The 22,144-nt window shown below is 45.2% G+C and overlaps 1 protein-coding gene across 6 annotated transcripts in view; it reads left to right on the top strand.

Annotated features, from left to right (window-relative positions):
- The window catches only part of ppp2r3b (protein phosphatase 2, regulatory subunit B'', beta), a 134,550-nt gene that overhangs the window by 101,327 nt on the left and 11,079 nt on the right, over positions 1 to 22,144 (top strand). For all 6 annotated transcript variants that reach the window (XM_078222470.1, XM_078222471.1, XM_078222472.1 and 3 more), the window contains 4 exons: positions 2,351 to 2,440; positions 10,643 to 10,818; positions 12,316 to 12,434; positions 19,417 to 19,526. In XM_078222470.1, coding sequence (XP_078078596.1) covers positions 2,351 to 2,440; positions 10,643 to 10,818; positions 12,316 to 12,434; positions 19,417 to 19,526 — 495 coding nt within the window. The remainder of the gene's footprint in view (positions 1 to 2,350; positions 2,441 to 10,642; positions 10,819 to 12,315; positions 12,435 to 19,416; positions 19,527 to 22,144) is intronic.

Below are 22,144 nucleotides of genomic sequence, written 5' to 3'. Positions count from 1 at the left end.
TGAAACATCAAACTCTGTTTCTCTCCACAGATGCTACCCGCCCAACTGAGCATTTTAGATTTCCAGCATCCGCAGTATTTTGCATTTGTAATGGTGTTAAGAACATAAGAAATAGGAGCAGGAGTAGGCCATCTAGCCCCTCGAGCCTGCCCCGCCATTCAATAAGATCATGGCTGATCTGACGTGGATCAGTACCACTTACCCGCCTGATCCCCATAACCCTTAATTCCCTTACCGATCAGGAATCCATCCATCCGCGCTTTAAACATATTCAGCGAGGTAGCCTCCACCACCTCAGTGGGCAGAGAATTCCAGAGATTCACCACCCTCTGGGAGAAGAGGTTCCTCCTCAACTCTGTCTTAAACCGACCCCCCTTTATTTTGAGGCTGTGTCCTCTAGTTTTAACTTCCTTACTAAGTGGAAAGAATCTCTCCGCCTCCACCCTATCCAGCCCCCGCATTATCTTATAAGTCTCCATAAGATCCCCCCTCATCCTTCTAAACTCCAACGAGTACAAACCCAATCTCCTCAGCCTCTCCTCATAATCCAAACCCCTCATCTCCAGTATCAACCTGGTGAACCTTCTCTGCACTCCCTCCAATGCCAATATATCCTTCCTCATATAAGGGGACCAATACTGCACACAGTATTCCAGCTGCGGCCTCACCAATGCCCTGTACAGGTGCATCAAGACATCCCTGCTTTTATAGTCTATGCCCTTCGCAATATAGGCCAACATCCCATTTGCCTTCTTGATCACCTGTTGTACCTGCAGACTGGGCTTTTGCGTCTCATGCACAAGGACCCCCAGGTCCCTTTGCACGGTAGCATGTTTTAATTTGTTTCCATTGAGATAGTAATCCCATTTGTTATTATTTCCTCCAAAGTGTATAACCTCGCATTTCTCAACGTTATACTCCATTTGCCATATCCTCGCCCACTCACTCAGCCTGTCCAAATCTCTCTGCAGATCTTCTCCGTCCTCCACACAATTCACTTTTCCACTTATCTTTGTGTCGTCTGCAAACTTCGTTACCCTACACTCCGTCCCCTCCTCCAGATCATCTATATAAATGGTAAACAGTTGCGGCCCGAGTACCGATCCCTGCGGCACGCCACTAGTTACCTTCCTCCAACCGGAAAAACACCCATTTATTCCGACTCTTTGCTTCCTGTCGGATAGCCAGTCCCCAATCCACTTTAACACACTACCCCCAACTCCGTGTGCCCTAATCTTCTTCAGCAGCCTTTTATGGGGCACCTTATCAAACGCCTTTTGGAAATCCAAAAACACCGCATCCACCGGTTCTCCTCCATCAACCGCCCTAGTCACATCTTCATAAAAATCCAACCTGTTCGTCAAGCACGACTTTCCCCTCATGAATCCATGCTGCGTCTGATTGATCGAACCATTTCTATCCAGATGCCCTGCTATCTCTTCTTTAATAATGGATTCCAGCATTTTCCCTACTACAGACGTTAAGCTGACCGGCCTATAGTTACCCGCCTTTTGTCTCCTTCCTTTTTTTGCTGGACCCTTCCCTCAGTTGTCTTCACTTACCACTTTTCTGCCAACAACCTACATGAGGCCTCAGGAAATTCAGGACCAGGGTCTTCCCTGTGGGACTTGTAAAAGTCCATCTTAGTTTTAATTTTTGAATGTGATCAAGTGTCTCTAGAATGCTCTGTTGGAAGTATTAGAAGTTTTAAAATATTTGGGGTGTTTATGCTAATTGTTTTGCAGTCACAGAGAACACAATAATTAAAGTCTTTAAATTGTCATCTTTGTACCCTTTTAATAATGTGCAAAGTATTTACTGCCAGTCAACTGCTCTTGCACTGAAAATTAACCATTACAAATATGAAGTCTCATTCCTTCAGCTTTTAATCTTGGCGATTTTAGGAATGCAAAAAAAATTGCTTTTTCTTTGTCTCACTTTCTGTCAATGCACTGTTACTTTCCCTCTATTTCCCTTTCTGCACCTTAAGCGGAATTGAATTTGTGCATTCTAACTTGCACTTCTCCATTCTTGTGCAAAAAAACTTCACAGTCCTTCAACCTGGTTGGTTAAGGCGATATGCAATTACTTGCCCTGTTCACCTAGGTCCCAAATACCCTGTTTCCCTTACGTTATCAACTTGCATTTTAAGCAGCTTGTCGCACAAAAATTAAAAAGCAAGGGAATTTCCGATTAACGGGTGGTCTGCCGCAGCAAGTTATGCCCTATCTCAAATGATTTTGTTTTACAAGAATTTAATCCTGCAAGCGATTTGGACTAGAAGTTTATTCATCAAGTTATAAATCAAATGGGTCTGACAGTAACTTTAAAACTGCTTGTTAATTTACAGGCATAGAAAAACTCCAAATGAAAGAAAGATTGGCTATGCAGACTTTGTGTGGTTTTTGATTTCAGAAGAAGACAAAAAGACATCAACCAGGTGAGAAATTTACATGTGTAATCACAAGAACATGCAAATGATTGCATGTTCTGTTACAGAATTTGTAACTAAAGCAAAATAGAAATATGTAATGCTTGATTATTATTTTTAGACATTTCAACCCTTGAGAGCTGCAGTACCTACTTTAATTTACAATTTGTATTTGGGCTTTGTCAAGCTTATGAAGTATCCCAGTTTAAATATTTACACATTAAGCAAATCAGATCCATTCCCGAATCCCATTAAAAAGATGTTGATCTTATTTACATGTTAGAGCAGCAGCATCAATGTTTCTTCCGCTTAATTTCTTTGGCTTGATCTGGATTTATAGTCCACAGTTGTTAGAAACTGTTTGCATGTTTTACAAGAAAGGAACAAACAAATGGGAATCGAAAGTTCTAAATCATTAACCACAATGGGGAGGATTTCCTTGGAAGATAATTACTCGAGGAAAATTGAATTTCCATTGAAGTGAGTGCACTGATCAGCTGTTGGATAATTGAGAGGCTGCTTCTAAGGAAAGACCCTATGGACGGGACTTTACAGCCTCGTTCGGACGAGTCCGGAAACTCCAGCCCAAGGAGATTTCCATTGTCGGACCCTTGCCTGCTCTGATTCCGTGGCGGGAGAGGTGGTAGAGTTCCGGCCGTTATATTCTTTCTTTCCAAATCTTTTAATATTCTCAAACTATGTTGAGGGGGGGGGGGGTGTGAGGCTTGCTTCTGTTCAACATGCACACTGAAAGCTTGTTCTTTTTTCCCTGTGAGACAACTACACCGGTGCCCGTTACACTCAGTTAAACGCTGCAATGCCTGTTAGCAACAAGGCAGATTTCTGAACACTTTAATTGAATGTGGATAAAAGCAAATAACTGCGGATGCTGGAATCTGAAACCAAAAGAGAAAATGCTGGAAAATCTCAGCAGGTCTGGCAGCATCTGTAAGAAGAGAAAAGAGCTGACGTTTCGAGTCCCAATGACCCTTTGTCAAAGCTAAAAGGCATAGAAAGTGGGAGATATTTATACTGCGGGGTGAGGGAATGAAAGATGAGTCATAGCCACAAAAACAAGAGGGAAGGCTGCTTGAGTGTGAATTGAATGTGGAGCCAGGAAGGGCAGCAGTAGATCTAAAGGGCCCAGGCTGCTGTTTTACTGCATTTCTCTCCTAACCCTTGCCACCCGGTCTGTCCAATTTATCACCCTCTCTGGCCTCCAATACCTTGTGTTGGATATTCTACTCTAGCTATTATGGAAAGTGTGATTAGTTATAGCAGCTGATCATTTGCTCCAGACCATCAGAACTTTATCAGGTGTGTTTCCGATAGTAGAACATAGAAAGCCACAGCACAAACAGGCCCTTCGGCCCACAAGTTGCGCCAATCACATCCCCACCTCTAGGCCTATCTATAGCCCTCAATCCCATTAAATCCCATGTACTCATCCAGAAGTCTCTTAAATGACCCCAACGAGTTTGCCTCCACCACCACCGACGTCAGCCGATTCCACTCACCCACCACCCTCTGAGTGAAAAACTTACCCCTGACATCTCCTCTGTACCTACCCCCCAGCACCTTAAACCTGTGTCCTCTCGTAGCAACCATTTCAGCCCTTGGAAATAGCCTCTGAGAGTCTACCCTATCCAGACCTCTCAACATCTTGTAAACCTCTATCAGGTCATCTCTCATCCTTCGTCTCTCCAGGGAGAAGAGACCAAGCTCCCTCAACCTATCCTCATAAGGCATGCCCCCCAATCCAGGCAACATCCTTGTAAATCTCCTCTGCACCCTTTCAATGGCTTCAACATCTTTCCTGTAATGAGGTGACCAGAACTGCGCGCAGTACTCCAAGTGGGGTCTAACCAGGGTCCTATAAAGCTGCAGCATTATCTCCCGACTCCTAAACTCAATCCCTCGATTAATGAAGGCCAGTACGCCGTACGCCTTCTTGACCGCATCCTCCACCTGCGAGGCCGATTTAAGAGTCCTATGGATCCGGACCCCAAGGTCCTTCTGATCCTCTACACTGCTAAGAATGGTACCCTTCATATTATACTGCTGCTTCATCCCATTGGATCTGCCAAAATGGATCACCACACACTTATCCGGGTTGAAGTCCATCTGCCACTTCTCCGCCCAGTCTTGCATTCTATCTATGTCTCGCTGCAACTTCTGACATCCCTCCAAACTATCCACAACACCACCTACCTTGGTGTCGTCAGCAAACTTACCAACCCATCCCTCCACTTCCTCATCCAGGTCATTTATGAAAATGACAAACAGCAAGGGTCCCAGAACAGATCCCTGGGGCACTCCACTGTCACTGACCTCCATGCAGAGAAAGACCCCTCCACAGCCACTCTCTGCCTTCTGCAGGCAAGCCAGTTCTGGATCCACAAGGCAACAGCCCCTTGGATCCCATGCCCTCTCACTTTCTCAAGAAGTCTTGCATGGGGGACCTTATCCAACGCCTTGCTGAAGTCCATATAGACCACATCCACCGCTCTTCCTTTGTCAATGTGTTTGGTCACATTTTCAAAGAACTCAACCAGGCTCGTAAGGCACGACCTGCCCTTGACAAAGCCGTGCTGACTACTTTTGATCATACTAAACTTCTCTAGATGATCATAAATCCTGTCTCTCAGGATCCTCTCCATCAACTTACCAACCACTGAGGTTAGACTCACCGGTCGGTAATTTCCCGGGCTGTCCCTGTTCCCTTTCTTGAATATAGGGACCACATCTGCAATCCTCCAATCCTCCGGAACCTCTCCCGTCTCCATCGACGATGCAAAGATCATCGCCAAAGGCATGAAGATGCAGTGAAGATGTACTTTTGGCTGCCTTTTAATTAAAATCATTGAACAGCTCCTGAACGCCATTTAACTAAAAGCCGTGTTTTCTCCACTCTGGTGCTAATTGGCATGTTTTTGTGAAAATTAGTCTGACCTGGATGAAACAATTGTATTAGTTAAATCCCTAAACGTTAGTGCCCAAGTACAACAATAAATTAAAATAATAGAATATTAGCCTTTATCTCAAGGGGGCTGGAAATCAAAAAATGAGGAAGTGGCGCTCTAGTACTACAGTGTCTTGGCCAGACCCGACTTGGAATACTGTGTTCAGTTTTGGGTACCAAGCCTCAGGAAAGATATTGGCTTTGGAATTTATACAACACAGATTTACAAAAATCTCTCTCAGTCTTAACGAAGTCGATCGGCAAGGCAAGCCAGTAAGATGGGGTGAGGCAAAAAATCAAGGTTGCGCCTGGTTTTTCGGCTCTCGTGACCTGACTGGCCCTGATTTGCTGGTGAGATCAGGAGACCGGCACAGGGAGCAATCAGCAGTGGGTCCTGATGTCCACGGAGGGGGAGCCGCAAGGAGATCTCCCAGTACACTGGGAAATCGGGGCACCTGCGCAATGGCACCCCTGGAGCTCAGCAGTAGATGCCCATAAATCGCTTCCTCTGGTGAGAATATTCAGATCACAAAGCCGCAACCTTAAAATTAGAGCTAGACCATTTAGGAATAAAGTCAAGAAGCAATTTGGTGGACATCTGGTACACTCCTTCCCCAATAGGTTATAGATGCTGGGACAATCAAAATGGTCAAGACTGAGATCATTCGCTGTTAGTTAAATGAGGGTATCAAGGAGCATGGAACAGAGGTGTTAAATGGATTTGAACTGCAGATCAGCCATCCTCTAATTGAACGGAGGGACTGATTGGCCTATTCTTGTCCCTATGTTAAAACTACCGCAATGCAGTCTAGCAAAATAAAAAAGGCTAAATAGGAACTCAGATAATGGTTAACAGTTTACTTGTACGAACACACTGAGGCCAAGATCTTACCGGCTCATCTTCCCAGTTGATCGGCAAGGCGAGCTGGTAAGGTAGGGCGAGAGGTGAAAAATCAGATCGCGCCCGGTTTTTTGGGTCTCACGACCTTACTGGCCCTGATTTGCTGGCGCGATCAGCAGACCACACGGAGCGATCAGTAGTGGGTCCTGATGTCCATGGAGGGGGGGATGCTTCAAGGAGATCTCCTAGTGCACTGGGAGATTGGGTCGCTTGCGCAATGGCACTCGTGGAGCTCAGCAATCATCGGTGAGCTTATGCTCCACGCCCTCTCCCTGCTGGTGAGAATCGCATCCTGGCACTTTTTTGTTAACTCAGTGCCGTACAATTGCGACTGGGAGATTGCCCAGAAAATCGGCACGATTCTCTCCCGTTTTCACGCTCGTTCGGAACTTTGAATTTTTTTCATAAACATCCACCCTAAATATTAGATAAGACAGTGGAAGGTTGGACAGCATTCAGAAGACTAAGCTTGTTTTGTTTCAGGTGATTGTGTTGTTATGAAGAGTTCTAGAATCCACCTGCCTGATTTCCCAATGCAAACCGATCTGTTCTGCTTTTCCAGGGCTTCAGTCTTGCTTTGTCAAAGCAGCCTGGTGGTATAATAAACTAGTGCCCTCAATTAATTATTTTAATTGAGTTGTACTTCTTTGTGCAGTTCTGTTGAAGTTGCTTGTAACCTAGGATAAGAGGTTTCTGAGGAGGAAGCTATCTTTTCAGAAAGGAGGGAGCCTGAAAAGGAGAGGAAGGGAAGGAGTAAATGTAAAGAGGAAATAGAACATAGAACATTACAGCGCAGTACAGGCCCTTCAGCCCTCGATGTTGCCCGACCTGTGAAACCAATCTAAAGCCCATCTAACCTACACTATTCCAATATCATCCATGTTTATCCAATGACCATTTAAATGCCCTTAATGTTGGCGAGTCCACTACTGCTGCAGGCAGGGCATTCCACGCCCTTACTCCTCTCTGAGTAAAGAACCTACCTCTGACATCTGTCCTATATCTAACACCCCTCAATTTAAAGCTATGTCCCCCTCGTGCTAGCTATCACCATCCGAGAAAAAAGGCTCTCTCTGTCCACCCTATCTAATCCTCTGATCATCTTGTATGCCTCTATTAAGTCACCTCTTAACCTTCTTCTCTCTAACGAAAACAGCCTCAAGTCCCTCAGCCTTTCCTCATAAGACCTTCCCACCATACCAGGCAACATCCTGGTAAATCTCCTCTGCACCCTTTCCAATGCTTCCACATTCTTCCTATAATGTGGCGACCAGAACTGTACGCAATACTTCAACTGCGGCCGCACCAGAGTTTTGTACAGCTGTAACATGACCTCATGGCTCCGAAACTCAATCCCTCTACCAACAAAAGCTAACACACCATATGCCTTCTTAACAACCCTATCAACCTGGGTGCCAGCTTTCAGGGATCTATGCACATGAGCACTGAGATCTCTCTATTCATCCACTCTACCAAGTACCTTACCATTAGCCCAGTACTCTGTATTCCTGCTACTCCTTCCAAAGTGAATCACCTCACACTTTTCCGCATTAAACTCCATTTGCCACCTTCAGCCCAGCTCTGTAGCTTATCTATGTCCCTCTGTAACCTGCAGCATCCTTCCGCACTGTCCACAACTCCACCGACTTTAGTGTCATCCGCAAATTTACTGACCCATCCTTCTACGCCCTCATCCAGGTCATTTATAAAAATGACAAACAGCAGTGGCCCCAAAACAGATCCTTGCGGTACACCACTAGTAACTGAACTCCAGGATGAACATTTCCCATCAACCACCACCCTCTGTCTTCTTACAGCTAGCCAATTTCTGATCCAAACCGCTAAATCACCCTCAATCCCATGCGTCTGTATTTTCTGCAATAGCTTACCGTGGGGAACCTTATCAAACGCTTTACTGAAATCCATATAGACCACATCAACTGCTTTACCCTCATCCACCTCTTTGGTCACCTTCTCAAAGAACTCAATAAGGTTTGTGAGGCATTACCTACTCTTCACAAAGCCGTGTTGACTATCCCTAATCAAATTATTCCTTTCTAGATTATTATAAATCCTATCTTTTATAATCCTTTCCAAAACTTTGCCCACAACAGAAGTAAGGCTCACTGGTCTTTAATTACCAGGGTTGTCTCTACTCCCCTTCTTGAACAAGGGGACAACATTTGCTATCCTCCAGTCTTCTGGCACTATTCCTGTAGACAATGATGACATAAAGATCAAAGCCAAAGGCTCTGCAATCTCCTCCCTAGCCTCCCAGAGAATCCTAGGATAAATCCCATCCGGCCCAGGGGACTTATCTATTTTCACACTTTCCAGAATTGCTAACACCTCCTCCTTATGAACCTCAATCCCGTCTAGTCTAATAGCCTGTATCTCAGTATTCTCCTCAACAACATTGTCTTTTTCCTGTGTGAATACTGACGAAAAATATTCATTTAGCGCCTCTCCTATCTCTTCAGGCTCCACGCACAACTTCCCACTACTGTCCTTGACTGGCCCTAATCTTACCCTAGTCATTCTTTTATTCCTGACATACCTATAGAAAGCTTTAGGGTTTTCCTTGATCCTACCTGCCAAAGACTTCTCATGTCCCCTCCTGGCTCTTCTTAGCTCTCTCTTTAGGTCCTTCCTGGCTAACTTGTAATTCTCAAGCGTCCTAACTGAGCCTTCATGTCTCGTCTTTACGTAAGTCTCCTTCTTCCTCTTCACAAGAGATTCAACTTCTTTAGTAAACCACGGTTCCCTCACTCGACCACTTCCTCCCTACCTGACAGGTACATACTTATCAAGGACACGCAGTAGCTGTTCCTTGAACAAGCTCCACATTTCAATTGTGCCCATCCCCTGCAGTTTCCTTCCCCATCCTATGCATCCTAAATCTCGCCTAATCGCATCATAATTGCCTTTCCCCCAGCTATAACTCTTGCCCTGCGGTATATACCTATCCTTTTCCATCGCTAAAGTAAACGTAACCGAATTGTGGTCACTATCACCAAAGTGTTCACCTACCTCCAAATCTAACACCTGGCCTGGTTCATTAGGTTAAAGTCCAACAGGTTTATTTGGTAGCAAAAGCCACACAAGCTTTCGAGGCTCTGAGCCCCTTCTTCAGGTGAGTGGCCACTCACCTGAAGAAGGGGCTCAGAGCCTCGAAAGCTTGTGTGGCTTTTGCTACCAAATAAACCTGTTGGACTTTAACCTGGTGTTGTTAAACTTCTTACTGTGTTTACCCCAGTCCAACGCCGGCATCTCCACATCCTGGTTCATTACCCAGTACCAAATCCAATGTGGCCTCGCCTCTTGTTGGCCCATCTACATACTGTGTCAGGAAACCCTCCTGCACACATTGGACAAAAACTGACCCCTCTAAAGTACTTGAACTATAGTGTTTCCAGTCAATATTTGTAAAGTTAAAGTCCCTCATAACCACTACCCTGTTACTTTCGCTCCTATCCAGAATCATCTTTGCAATCCTTTCCTCTACATCTCTGGAACTTTTCGGAGGCCTATAGAAAACTCCCAACAGGGTGACCTCTCCTTTCCTGTTTCTGACATCAGCCCATACTACCTCAGTAGACGAGTCCTCATCAAACGTCCTTTCTGCCACTGTAATACTGTCCTTGACTAACAATGCCACACCTCCCCCTCTTTTACCACCTTCCCTGATCTTACTGAAACCTCTAAACCCCGGAACCTGCAACAACCATTCCTGTCCCTGCTCTATCCACGTCTCCGAAATGGCCACAACATCGAAGTCCCAGGTACCAACCCATGCTGCAAGTTCACCCACCTTATTCCGGATGCTCCTGGCGTTGAAGTCGACACACTTCAAACCACCTTCCTGCCTGCCGGTACACTCCTGCGACCTTGAAACCTTATTCCTGACCTCACTACTCTCAACCTCCTGTACACTGGAGCTACAATTCAGGTTCCCATCCCCCTGCTGAATTAGTTTAAACCCTCCCGAAGAGCATTAGTAAATTGGTACCCCTCTGGTTCAGGTGTAGACCATCCCGTTTGTAAAGGTCCCACCTACCCCAGAATGAGCCCCAATGGGACAATGCATTGTATAATTACCAGTGATCAGCACTGATGCACTTGTGTTAGCCTCAGACAAAATCTAAAGCAATGTTTACTACAATTTTAAATTGAAATATACCACCAGTTATTTCTATTTTGATGTTTCTATCTTACAACATTAGAAATGCCACTCTGAGAAAATAATCCCATCAAAATTAATTTTGTCTTGTACCTGTTTGGCATGCTGGCATTTAATTTTATTTTTTGGTCACTTATGGATCTTACCTGTTACTTTCCTCCCTGACAGTATTGAGTACTGGTTCCGCTGTATGGACCTTGATGGAGATGGTGTGTTGTCTATGTATGAACTGAACTATTTCTACGAGGACCAGTGCAAGAAGCTGGAGTGCATGTCTATTGAGCCACTGCCTTTTGAAGATTGCCTTTGTCAATTGCTCGATCTTGTTAAGCCAGAATGTGAAGGTATTTTTCTTGTATTTATTCATGGGATATGGGTGTTTGCTGACAAAGGAACCAAGATTGCCTCAACCCTTAACTGAGTGAATTACTAGGCCGTTTCAGAGGCCAGTTAAGAATAAATCACATTGCGGTGGGCCTGAAGTCACATGCAAGCCAGATCAGATAAAGCCTGACTAGATAAGGGTAAGAGAATTTTCCCGTAAGGACATTCGTGGACCAGATAGATGTTTACAAAAATCCAATGGTTCCCTGTTGTCATTACCAATGCTAGCTTTTTTGTTAAAGTTTTAACTAACTGAATTTAAATCCGCGGCTGCTGTGGGTGGGATTTGAACCCACATAACCAAAGCATTAGCTGAGTATTAGTTTAGCCACATAACACTGCACCATCTCCCCTTAACTCTCACTTGACAGTAACTGAGTTTCACAGAAAAGTATCCAGTCCTGTTTGTGGGTTTGATGCAAATATTTTGACTTTGGTTTACACAGTAAAGTATATCAAACTTTTAATGTTCAATGCATTTGGCTGCATTGTATTTACTTACAGCCTAAGTTCTGTTGGATTGAAGGAGGACTATCTGTGTTCACTCACTCATTAATTTGAAAGCTATCTGTGCTGTTTCAGCCATTGTCAATTAGAGTGCTTGAAGCTAAGGTTTTCAGATTGGGCAAACAGTGGAGCTTGCACCATTCTGATGCAATTGCCATAATAAGCAACATAGAAGATAGGAGCAGGCGGAGGCCATTCGGCCCTTTGAGCCTGCTCTGCCAATCATCACAATCATGGCTGATCGTCCAACTCAATGGCCCTAATCCTGCTTTCTCCCCATAACCTTTGATAGAAGGGTGCTATAAGAGAATTCAACAGTTTCCTGCACTCACTTGCTATCCTGTAACCTGCAGGCCGCATGTATGAGTGGGTAGCTATTTTAGATTTAATATTACTGATGTTTGAGTATAATTTCATCACAGTAATATAGCATAGAATTAGTGGTTGTTCCAGCATCAATGTGAAAGCCGAGAACTAGTAAACCAGCTAACCTAGCAAGGCTGTTACTTGTCTCGACCTACTAGCTGTCTGAGGGACAAATTTGTTTTAACTTAAATCTCTTAACGATCCAAGTTTTATTTTATCAGTGATCCTAAAAGAAATCTGGACATTCACGATTCCTGTCTTGCCAATTTCCCCCCATCCCTCTATTTATTCAAGGAGGTATTACAGCTATACCTGAATCTGTCCTCTCCTGACACTTGTGCAGGCACTTTACAACGGGGGTCACTAGTGAGCGATTCGTGTGACCGTATTGACTGTAGAATACCTACTGTCATCCCGTTGAGATTCAGTAACAGCAGACAATGGGAGCCAGTTAATGCTTTCTTGATATGGCAGTCACTGGAGAAATGCTAAAACTTCTGGAGAGCATAAATTTAAAAATGTGTGTTTCACTTGAACTGTTAAAATGGTTTCTTCATTAACTGCTGATTTTTTTTTTTAACCAGGAAAAATCACACTCCATGACCTAAAGAAATGCAAGATGGCAAATGTATTTTTTGACACCCTTTTTAATATCGGCAAGTATCTGGACCATGAGCAGAAGGATCCATTTTCTATTCCCAGGGTAATTGTTACATTTATGAAACTACATCTTTTTCCGCTAAACTAATTACCTTAAGTCCTCTAACCATATTGTTAAGGACAGAGTCTACACTTCATGTAAGATGTACTATTGAAATTATTGGAGTTTTCTGTACTGTGAGCTCATCAGCACTGAGCACAGCTCAGCATCTGACAGCTCCAGTAGGGCGGCACAGTGGTTAGCACTGCTGCCTCACAGCGCCAGGGACCCACGTTCAATTCCCAGCTTGGGTCACTGTCTGTGTGGAGTCGACACGTTCTCCCCGTATCTGCTTGCGTTTCCTCCAGGTGGTCCAGTTTCCCCCCGCAGTCTGAAAGACGTGCAGGTTAGGTGCATTGGCCATGCTAAATTCTCCCTCGGTGTACCTGAACATGCAGCGGAGTGTGGCAACAGGGGGATTTTCATAGTAACTTCATTACTGTGTTAATGTAAGCCTACTTGTGACACTAATAAAATAAAAACGAAAAAAAAAGTTTGGTAATCACATAGACCATATAGAGGGATGAAGCTGGCAGTGCTTAACACTCGTGACTTTATGACTCTTTCCAGTAGCAGCCCCAGGCAACACCAGCCTCAGATTGGTGTTGTGGTAACTTTGCACTTATTGGCATTAATGGACACTATCCGATACTACATCGCGTTCATTTCTTTTTATTCACATGGCTGGAGCATAGTTCAATGTCAAGGTGAGCAATCTATTCAATGGCTTCAACTGACACAGTATGAATGGTTATGATGTCACAAGGAATTGACTTCTTAAAGTAGAAGTTCAGTGTATCATCAGATGGTCTGACTTTAATAACACAGTCGCGATTCGAGTTATTCCTCACGTTTCAGTTGTGAAGCAACTGGCCACATCATCTCTGTCCCATCTTCAAGTGATTAAGGGTTGTCCAGATTTTTCCATGGACAGTTGAAAGCTGGGACTTCTCAACACGCAGGTCAATCACCAGGTTGCCGTTGGCGGTGTTTACAGTCAACCAGAAGGTGCGCCATTGGGCCATGGGACCATCGTCAGTTTATACGGTGTACAGTATGTTCTAGTAGGGACCTTAGAAATTCAGACGAATGCATAGGTTTTTCTTTTGAGGTGTCAACAGGAGTGCTTCGTTTAGCTTGAGGGGAGGCAGTAGCATAGTGGTATTGTCGCTGGAAGAGTAATCCAGAGACCCAGGGTAATGCTCTGGGGACCCGAGTTTGAATCCCATCACGGCAGATAGTGAAATTTTAACTCAATTGTAAAATCTGGAATTAAAAATATACTGATGACCATGAAGCCATTGTCGATTGTTGGAAAAACCCCATCTTCTTCCCTAATTTCCTTTAGGGAAGGAAATCTGCCATCCTTACCCGGTCTGGCCCACATGTGACTCCAGAGCCACAGCAAAATGGTTTTCTCTTAACTGGCCTCTGAAATGGCCGAGCAAGCTACTCAGTTCAAGGGCAATTCGGAACGGGCAATAAATGCTGGCCCAGCCAGCGACGCCCACATCCTATGAAAGAACTTTTAAAAAATGGACTGGACCGGTATTCTCCCAAAAACTCCTAAGTGCCGAATTCGCATAAAAACAGGAGTAACTCCTGCTGTTTTTTTTGAGCGGGATTTTCAAAATGCATTTCCCACTCTCTGCAGTGCACAGAGTGCCTCAGAGAGATTCACACTGAAAATTGGAGGGTGGGGGGGCTATTCCTGCTGGAGAGGCCGGCAGCATAGTGCTGAGCGGACCACTGCGCTTGCGCCGAGCTATCATAGCAGTTATCGGTGGTAGCCCAAACACTGCTGGACTCCCGATTGCTGGCCAGCGATCACAACCCCTGCATCACTGCCACACAGCCCCCCCCCCCCCGGCCTCCCGCCTCTCTGGACCAGCTCCCCTCCCCTCGGCAACCCCAACCTAGATTCTTCCCCCCCCCCCTCCTCAATTTGCCAGCCCTGATCAGCCCCTTCCCTCCATCTAACCCCGATTCTGACATCCCCACTGATCTCTCGCCTCTCACAGGCCTTGCCCCCCAATAGCCCCCTCTGGCTGTGTCCCCTTGGGCATTGCCACTTTGATCCTTGGGCAGTGACGCAAGGACTGAATAGGGACAGTCAGCATGGCTTTGTGAGTGGAAAATCATGTCTCACAAATTTAATTGAGTTTTTTGAAGGGATAACCACGAAGGTAGATGAGGGCAGTGCAGTTGATGTTGTCTACATGGACTTTAGCCAGGCCTTTGACAAGGTACCGCATGGTAGGTTGTTGCACAAAGTTAAATCTCACGGGATCTAGGGTGAGGTATCTAAATGGATACAAAATTGGCTTCTTGACAGAAGCCAGAGGGTGGTTGTAGAGAGTTGTTTTTCAAACTGGAGGCATGTGACCAGCGGTGTGCCTCAGGGATCAGTGCTGGGCCCACTGTTGTTTGTCATTTATATTAATGATTTGGATGAGAATATAGGGGGCATGGTTAGTAAGTTTGCAGATGACACCAAGATTGGTGGCACAGTGAACAGTGAAGAAAGTTATCTCCAATTGCAACGGGATCTTGATCAATTGGGCCAGTGGGCTGACGAATGGCAGATGGAGTTTAATTTAGTCAAATGCAAGGTGATGCATTTTGGTAGATTGAACCAGGGCAGGACTTACTCAGTTAATGGTAGGGCATTGGGGAGAGTTACAGAGCAAAGAGATCTAGGGGTACATGTTCATAGCTCCTTGAAAGTGGAGTCACAGGTGGACAGAGTGGTGAAGAAGGCATTCGGCATGCTTGGCTTCATCGGTCAGAACATTGAATACAGGAGTTGGGATGTCTTGTTGAAGTTGTACAAGACATTGGTAAGGCCACACTTGGAAAACTGTGCAATTCTGGTCACCCTATTATAGAAAGGATATTATTAAACTAGAAAGAGTGCAGAAAAGATTTACTAGGATGCTACCGGGACTTGATGGATTGAGTTATAAGGAGAGGCTGAATAGACTGGGACTTTTTTCTCTGGAGCGTAGGAGGCTGAGGGTGACCTTATAGAGGTCTATAAAATAATGAGGGGCATAGACAAGGTAGATAGTCAATATCTTTTCTCAAAGGTAGGGGAGTCTAAAACTTGAGGGCATAGGTTTAAGGTGAGAGGGGAGAGATACAAAAGTGTCCAGAGGGGCAATTTTTTCACACAAAGGGTGGTGAGTGTCTGGAACAAGCTGCCAGAGGTAGTAGTAGAGTCAGGTACAATTTTATCTTTTAAAAAGCATTTAGGTAGTTACATGGGTACGATGGGTATAGAGGGATATGGGCCAAATGTGGGCAATTGGGATTAGCTTAGGGGTTTTGAAAAAAAGGGCGGTGTGGACAAGTTGGGCTGAAGGGCTGTTTCCATGCTGTAAACCTCTATGACTCTAAGCTGTTCTTGAGTCGGTTGGTATGTGACCTCAGACTTTTGTATCGTTTTCCCGACGGAAGAAGGTCAAAGAGAGGATGTCCGGGGTGCGTGGAGTCCTTAGTTGTGCTGGCTGTTTTGCCAAGGCAGCAGGAAGTGTAGACAGAGTCAATGGATGGGAGGCTGGTTTGACAGGGGAATTAGCAGGGTAAATATATGGGGTTACGAAGATGAGACCTGGGTGGGATTGTTGTCGGTGCAGTCTCAATAGGCTTTTGCAAATACATTTGCACCGTAGAGATTCTATGAGGTGGAAGGTTGAAACGAGAATCTTTGCAGCGTTTGGTCAAAATCTCCAGTTTCTGAAGAAGGCTCCCAGAGATAATAGATCTTCAGTGAGTGTTTTCTCAATATCCTGAACTCCTTCACCTAGAAAACCAGAGCCAAGTCATCAATATATGTGAAGAGCTGTGACTTTGTGGGAGGCACATTACTGGTACATATGCTGAAGAGAGTCAGTGTGAAAACTGAGCTCTGTGGAGCCTATAGTGGGTTTGCGTGGGTGCCTGATATCTCCAGGGTGCAGGATGTTGGTTCCTGATCATAAAGTTGATTAGTTGTTTCACACACAAAATGATTTTGCAGCTTTTTTTAGCAGCTTGTGGCGTAATGTGTCTTGGGCACAGGATTAGTCAACAAAGGCAAATCCTTATCCTTGGGCCTTTCTGGAAACTGGCCTCAATATGTGAAGTTAGTGTCAGGACCTGCTCAGAACAGTTGCGGCTTCAAAGGGTAGTCGAGATAGAAATCCTCACTGCATTTAAAGTAAATACTTGGATATGCACTTGAAGTATAGTAACCTATAGGACAACAGACTGAGAGCTTGAAAGTGTGATAAGACCTGATAGCTCCTTTTTGATCCACATACACATAATGTGTGAAGGTCTTGTGGCTTTTTATATGAACCATCCATCATGTGAAAGTATAGATATTTATATTTGGGAAGAATCCACTATCGCATTGGTCTTATCCATCCCTTAGGGGAGCCTGCAACTCTGAGGAATATGTCAATTCCTCCTCAGTTAAGAGACAGAAGAGTGAATCGCTGCTCCCTCATACCATCATTATACAAATAGGTTTTTATTTCTTTCATGGGATTTGTGTGTTGGCATTTCATTGTTGTAGGTCTGAATGTCAGACCGGGTAAGGATTTCTTTCCACAAAAGACTAGATGGGATGATAGTTGTCATGATTGCAAGTTGCAAGGTTACCTGTTGTGTGTAACCAAGAATCTGCTTCAAGCCACACCATGTTTCACAAGCAGACATCCTTCCAGCCTTGCTGGGTTCTGCTGAAGATAGTTCTTTCAGATCTCAGGAACTCAGTGGATGAAAGGGAAATCCACCTGATGTTGGACTTGAGGGTGCATTTATTTTCTGAGTGGCTGTTATTCTTGAAAACTATTTTATTTCAATACTAGCTTTACAAAATGCTCATACACATCACCAGATAAGATCAATAAAGCATTTCAAACCAGTGATAGTGACAGTTTTTTTTTATTTTAGGAGTTTTGAAGGCAGAATTTCGAATTTCCCAGCTAAAACTTAATGCAAACCAGTTTTCCTGGATGAGAGCACTTCCATTTATATCTTAAGGTGCTAAGTGCAAGTGCCCATCAAATTGAGTAACTCGACAAGAGCTGAAATTAATCATTGGTACAGAGATATACAGACAAAATTGCTTGCAAAGTTTGGGGGAAATGACCTGTTCTAAGCTGCTTTTGCAAATACATACTATTAGGAAAACAAAGGTACTGTTAAGGGATTTATATTTGCAATGGTCAACATTAAAAATAAGGTATAGTTTTAAGTGTGTTTAATTTAATGTTTCTGTGTCTGGAAAGGTAAAACCTATAGTTAGATTCATGCTAGACAAAGGTGTTTGTATGTGTTGGGGTTGGTTAAGTTCCAACTGTGATTCTATTGTGCTTAGAGAGGGTTACAGCGTATAAAATAAATAAAAGGCATAAGCATATGGCCATTGCTGAGCAACTGGAGGCCTTTGTAAGAAAAATAGCTTTTAATATTTAATTGTAGCTGGATATATTGCAGTTGGAGACAGGACATCGGGGAGTAAACATCTCTCGATTCTGCTAGGACAAAGACTGGACAGGACAGGAACTGCAAAGAAGGAAGACTTCCAAGAGGACCAGTTACGGTCCAAATAACCAGGGAAATAGGACAGAAATAAGGGGTGATTCTCAAAGCCCGCTGAGCTGCTAGAACTGTGTGCAGCAGGCCCGGAGACTCAAACGGAGGCTGTCTGGCGGGCTTCTCGCTGGGCGCCACGACCTCTGCGAGTCTCAGGCTGCCGGATTTCCAGCGGCATCAATGCCATGCCAGGAAGCGGCGCGGAGCCCACCGCGCATCAGGAGTGTTTCACTCCAGTGAGGTTTACATTAGCTCCCCAATAACGGACAGCTGGTGGCCCGGCCCCACTGGAGTGAAGGGGGGCAATGGAGGCCCCCCAGAAGGTCAGCGGTAAGGGAGCATGCCCCCTGGACATTGCCAGCTTGGCAGTGCCAGCCTGGCCCCCTGGCACTGCCCACTGGACATCAGGCAGTACCAATGAAGCAGTGCCAGAGCGGGGGCATGACCTATAGGGGGCAAGGCCTCTGGGATCGATTGGTAGGGGTGGGGGGGGATCCTGCTGCCACTCTGCAGCGACAGAAGGAGGAAAGCCAGCGATCGGGGCTGGCCATCGGAGTGGGGAGGGGTGGTGTGGGGAGATTAAGGCAGGCCAGGGGCGGGGTGTGAGGGTTGAGGCTGGCCCGACACACCCAAAATGCCAGTGATCGGGGAGTGGGGGGCTCACACGGGCAGCGTTGCGGGGTCGCGAAACTGGCCAACGATTGGGATGCCAGCACTGCGGGGCTACTGCGCTTGCGCCAATCTCTGCTCTGATAGATCATTGCATGCGCAGTGGCCCGTTCAGCGCTATGCTGCCAGCCTCTCCAGCAGGAGTAGGCCTCGCCCCCTGATTTTTAATGATATGCTCTGCAGTGCTCAGAGTGTGGGAGATTCATTTTGCAAGTTCCGCTGGAAAAGAACAGTAGAATTTATGCAAACTGGACACTTAGAATTTTTCTAGGCGAATCCCACCCATAATTTCTCAAGACAACTAAAGTTAGACAGAGACCAAGGTATTGTTCAGAAGAATTCAAAGAAGAGTAATCAAAGTGTTCTGAGTTAAAGAGACAATTGCAATAACTTGATTTAAAGTGGGACCACAAACTTCAGAGGTAAATGAAACATTTGATTACATTTTAATACAATCTGGGAATCAAGAGTTAAAGCAATTCTGAGCAGTTTATACAGCAGTCAAGACAAAGAAATCCTAAAGGGGTTTGTATGAACTCCTGGACTGGATTTGTTGTCAAAAATGGACTCTGTTCCTCCGTGTATAATAAAAGATGCGATCTTTTCAGCTAGGATTCCATTCTGGGCTCTTTCCGTCTAGTTTTAACACCAATTGAGATCATAACGGCACATAATCCTGCTTAAATATGACATTTGTAACACCCATACAATTTTGATCTTTCCTGTGCAGCAAGATGTGGAGAATGATGGACCGGAAATGACTGACTGGGAAAAGTACGCTTTACAAGAGTATGAGAATTTGGTAGCTGAGGAAGCAGCCAATGAAAATTGGAATGACGGGTAAGAGACTGCTGAATAACAAAACTTTATATCTTGTTTTACTCGTGGGATGTTCAACAATTAACCAGCCATTTTCCGATTTCAAGACTGACCTTGTCTTAGAACTTGCTTCCTAACAGCACTGTTGATGTACCTACACAGTAAGAAGTCTCACAACACCAGGTTAAAGTCCAACACGTTTATTTGGTAGCACAAGCCACTAGCTTTCAGAACGCTTGCTGCCCCTTCGTCAGGTGAGTGGGAGTTCTGTTCACAAACAGGGCATATAAAGACACACAAACTCAATTTACAAAATAATGGTTGGAATGCAAGTCTTTACAGGTAATCAAGTCTTAAAGGTACAGACAATGTGAGTGGAGAGAGGGTTGAGCACAGGTTAAAGAGATGTGTATTGTCTCCAGACAGGACAGTTAGTGAGATTTTGCAAGCCCAGGCAAGTCGTGGGGGTTACCGATAGTGTGACATGAACCCATAGTAGCTTGTGCTACCAAATAAACCTGTTGGACTTTAACCTGGTGTTGTGAGACTTCTTACTGTGTTTACCCCAGTCCAACGCCGGCACCTCCACATCACGATGTACCTACACCACATGGACTGCAGTGATTCAAGAAGGTGGCTTACTGCCACCCACTCGAGGGCAATTAAGGATGGGCAACAAATGCAAGCCTAGTCAGCTTCCCTTTCCTAATTTTATCCAAGAAGTTTCACACTGGCAGGAGTTAAAATTCGAAGTTGGTCAGTGTATGAGGAGAGATTGACTAGGTCAGGATTGTTTTCGCTGGAGTTCAGATGAATGAGGGGTGATCTCATAGAGACTTATAAAATTCTAACAGGACTAGACAGAGTAGATACAGGGAGGATATTCCCGATGGTGGGGGTGTCCAAAACCAGGGGTCACGGTCTGAGGATTCGAGGTAGACCATTTAGGATGGAGATGAGACATTTCTTCACCCAAAGAGTGGTGAGCCTGTGGAATTCATTACCACAGGAAGTAGTTGATGCCAAAACATTGAATGTATTCAAGAGGCGGCTGGATATAGCACTTGGGGCGAATGGGATCAAAGGTTATAGGGAGAAAGCAGGATTAGACTATTGAGTTGGACGATCATCATGATCATGATGAATGACGGAGCAGTCTCGAAGGGCCAAATGGCCTCCTCTTGCTCCTATCTCCTATGTTTCTATGTCATTGAAATCCACGTTTCCTGTTTTCTTGAGCATCGCATGCTCCTCAACCCCAACCAGAGTAAAACACTAGAAGTGCACAGCATTGGCAACAAACACAGCCTTGTTAATATTATGAGACATTACTTACCTTATCCCAGGCTACAGGTCACAGCAAGACCCTGGGAGCAGGCTGTGCATGCCCAGCCTGGTGATTTTGGAGTACTTCAGGTTGACGGGCCCAAAACACCTGCATAAAAAGAAATGGTGTGAAAACTGGATCAGGTGACCCATAATCCAAAAAAGAGTCCTAGACAGAGAAAAGCCCCTAGAAAGGAGAGGAGCAAAGAAAGAGGCTTCAATTAGTGAAAGGGTTGTGGTTGGAGAGTTCAGTAGAAATACTGGAAATCAAAGAAGGCAGCGGAAGGTTGATGAATCTGTACTGCGGGCCATTGGAACAAAGAGGTACCTATTGTAGCAAGTTGTGTATCACTCAGTGTAGCTGAACTTGGTGCTGGAGTGCAGACTCGGGAATCCTGGGGAACAGAGTCTCTGGTGCTGGGATTGAAATCCTGGAGGTGAGCAATCCGAATTGGAGCAGCTTTTGGAGAGAATTCCAAGGCTAGATCTTCAAAGGTGAAAACTGGAATCCTTCTTTAGAAAGACATAGGGCAAACTTCTCCGTTCGAGGACTAAGTCCTGTGATGGGAATGGGGAGTATTTTCCACTGCGGACGCCGGCAGGCATCCTTGCCATATCTCCCGGCTCCAACCTCAATAATTATGCACCCGGGGATTTAACGCCATATTCCGTGGTGGGGCAGGCATGATGGTGCCGGTTCTGCTATCGTATCTGGGTGCCATATTGAAACGGCACCCCCTGACCCACCATTAAAGAAAGAAGATGGACCTCTTGAAAATGAAGATGGATCTGCAGGAACACGCTGAGGCTGGAAGATGGACCTCCTCATTGACACTGAATCTAAAAGGTCCACCTGTAGATGGTCCCCCCCACCCCATGCTGTGATGTTCCAGGGTTGCTACGGTCTCCATCCTGAACTCCAGAGGCTGCTCCCAGCATTGTTCAAGTGTGTTCTGGCTTCTGCGCTCCACAATGTTCCAGGTGTGTCTGGACTGGCATATTTTGCCACTGGCATTGCAGGGAATCAGGGATGGGGGAAGATTCCGATTAGGCTTTCATCTGCATCCTGTGAGCGGGATGCAAGTCAGTTTCTCACTGGCATGCAGTGGGATTCCTGATCCGTCATGGTCGGCAACTGCAGAAGATCCAGTGGGAAATTCACAATGCGTAAAACCGATTTTTGGAGTCCCACCAAATTCCTCCCCTTCCCCCCCAAGTAGGGGCCGTGGGAGACTCCTAGGTGGGTTGCTGAGAAATCTGTGGGATCTGCCTTGATTGCATTTGACATTTATTATGCAATGTAGTGTGTAACC

This window comes from Mustelus asterias, chromosome 10 (assembly GCF_964213995.1).
Source record: "Mustelus asterias chromosome 10, sMusAst1.hap1.1, whole genome shotgun sequence".
In the NCBI taxonomy this organism is placed as follows: domain Eukaryota; kingdom Metazoa; phylum Chordata; class Chondrichthyes; order Carcharhiniformes; family Triakidae; genus Mustelus; species Mustelus asterias.
Note: the sequence above shows the minus strand (reverse complement) of the source record. Positions and strands in the feature narration are given on the sequence as shown.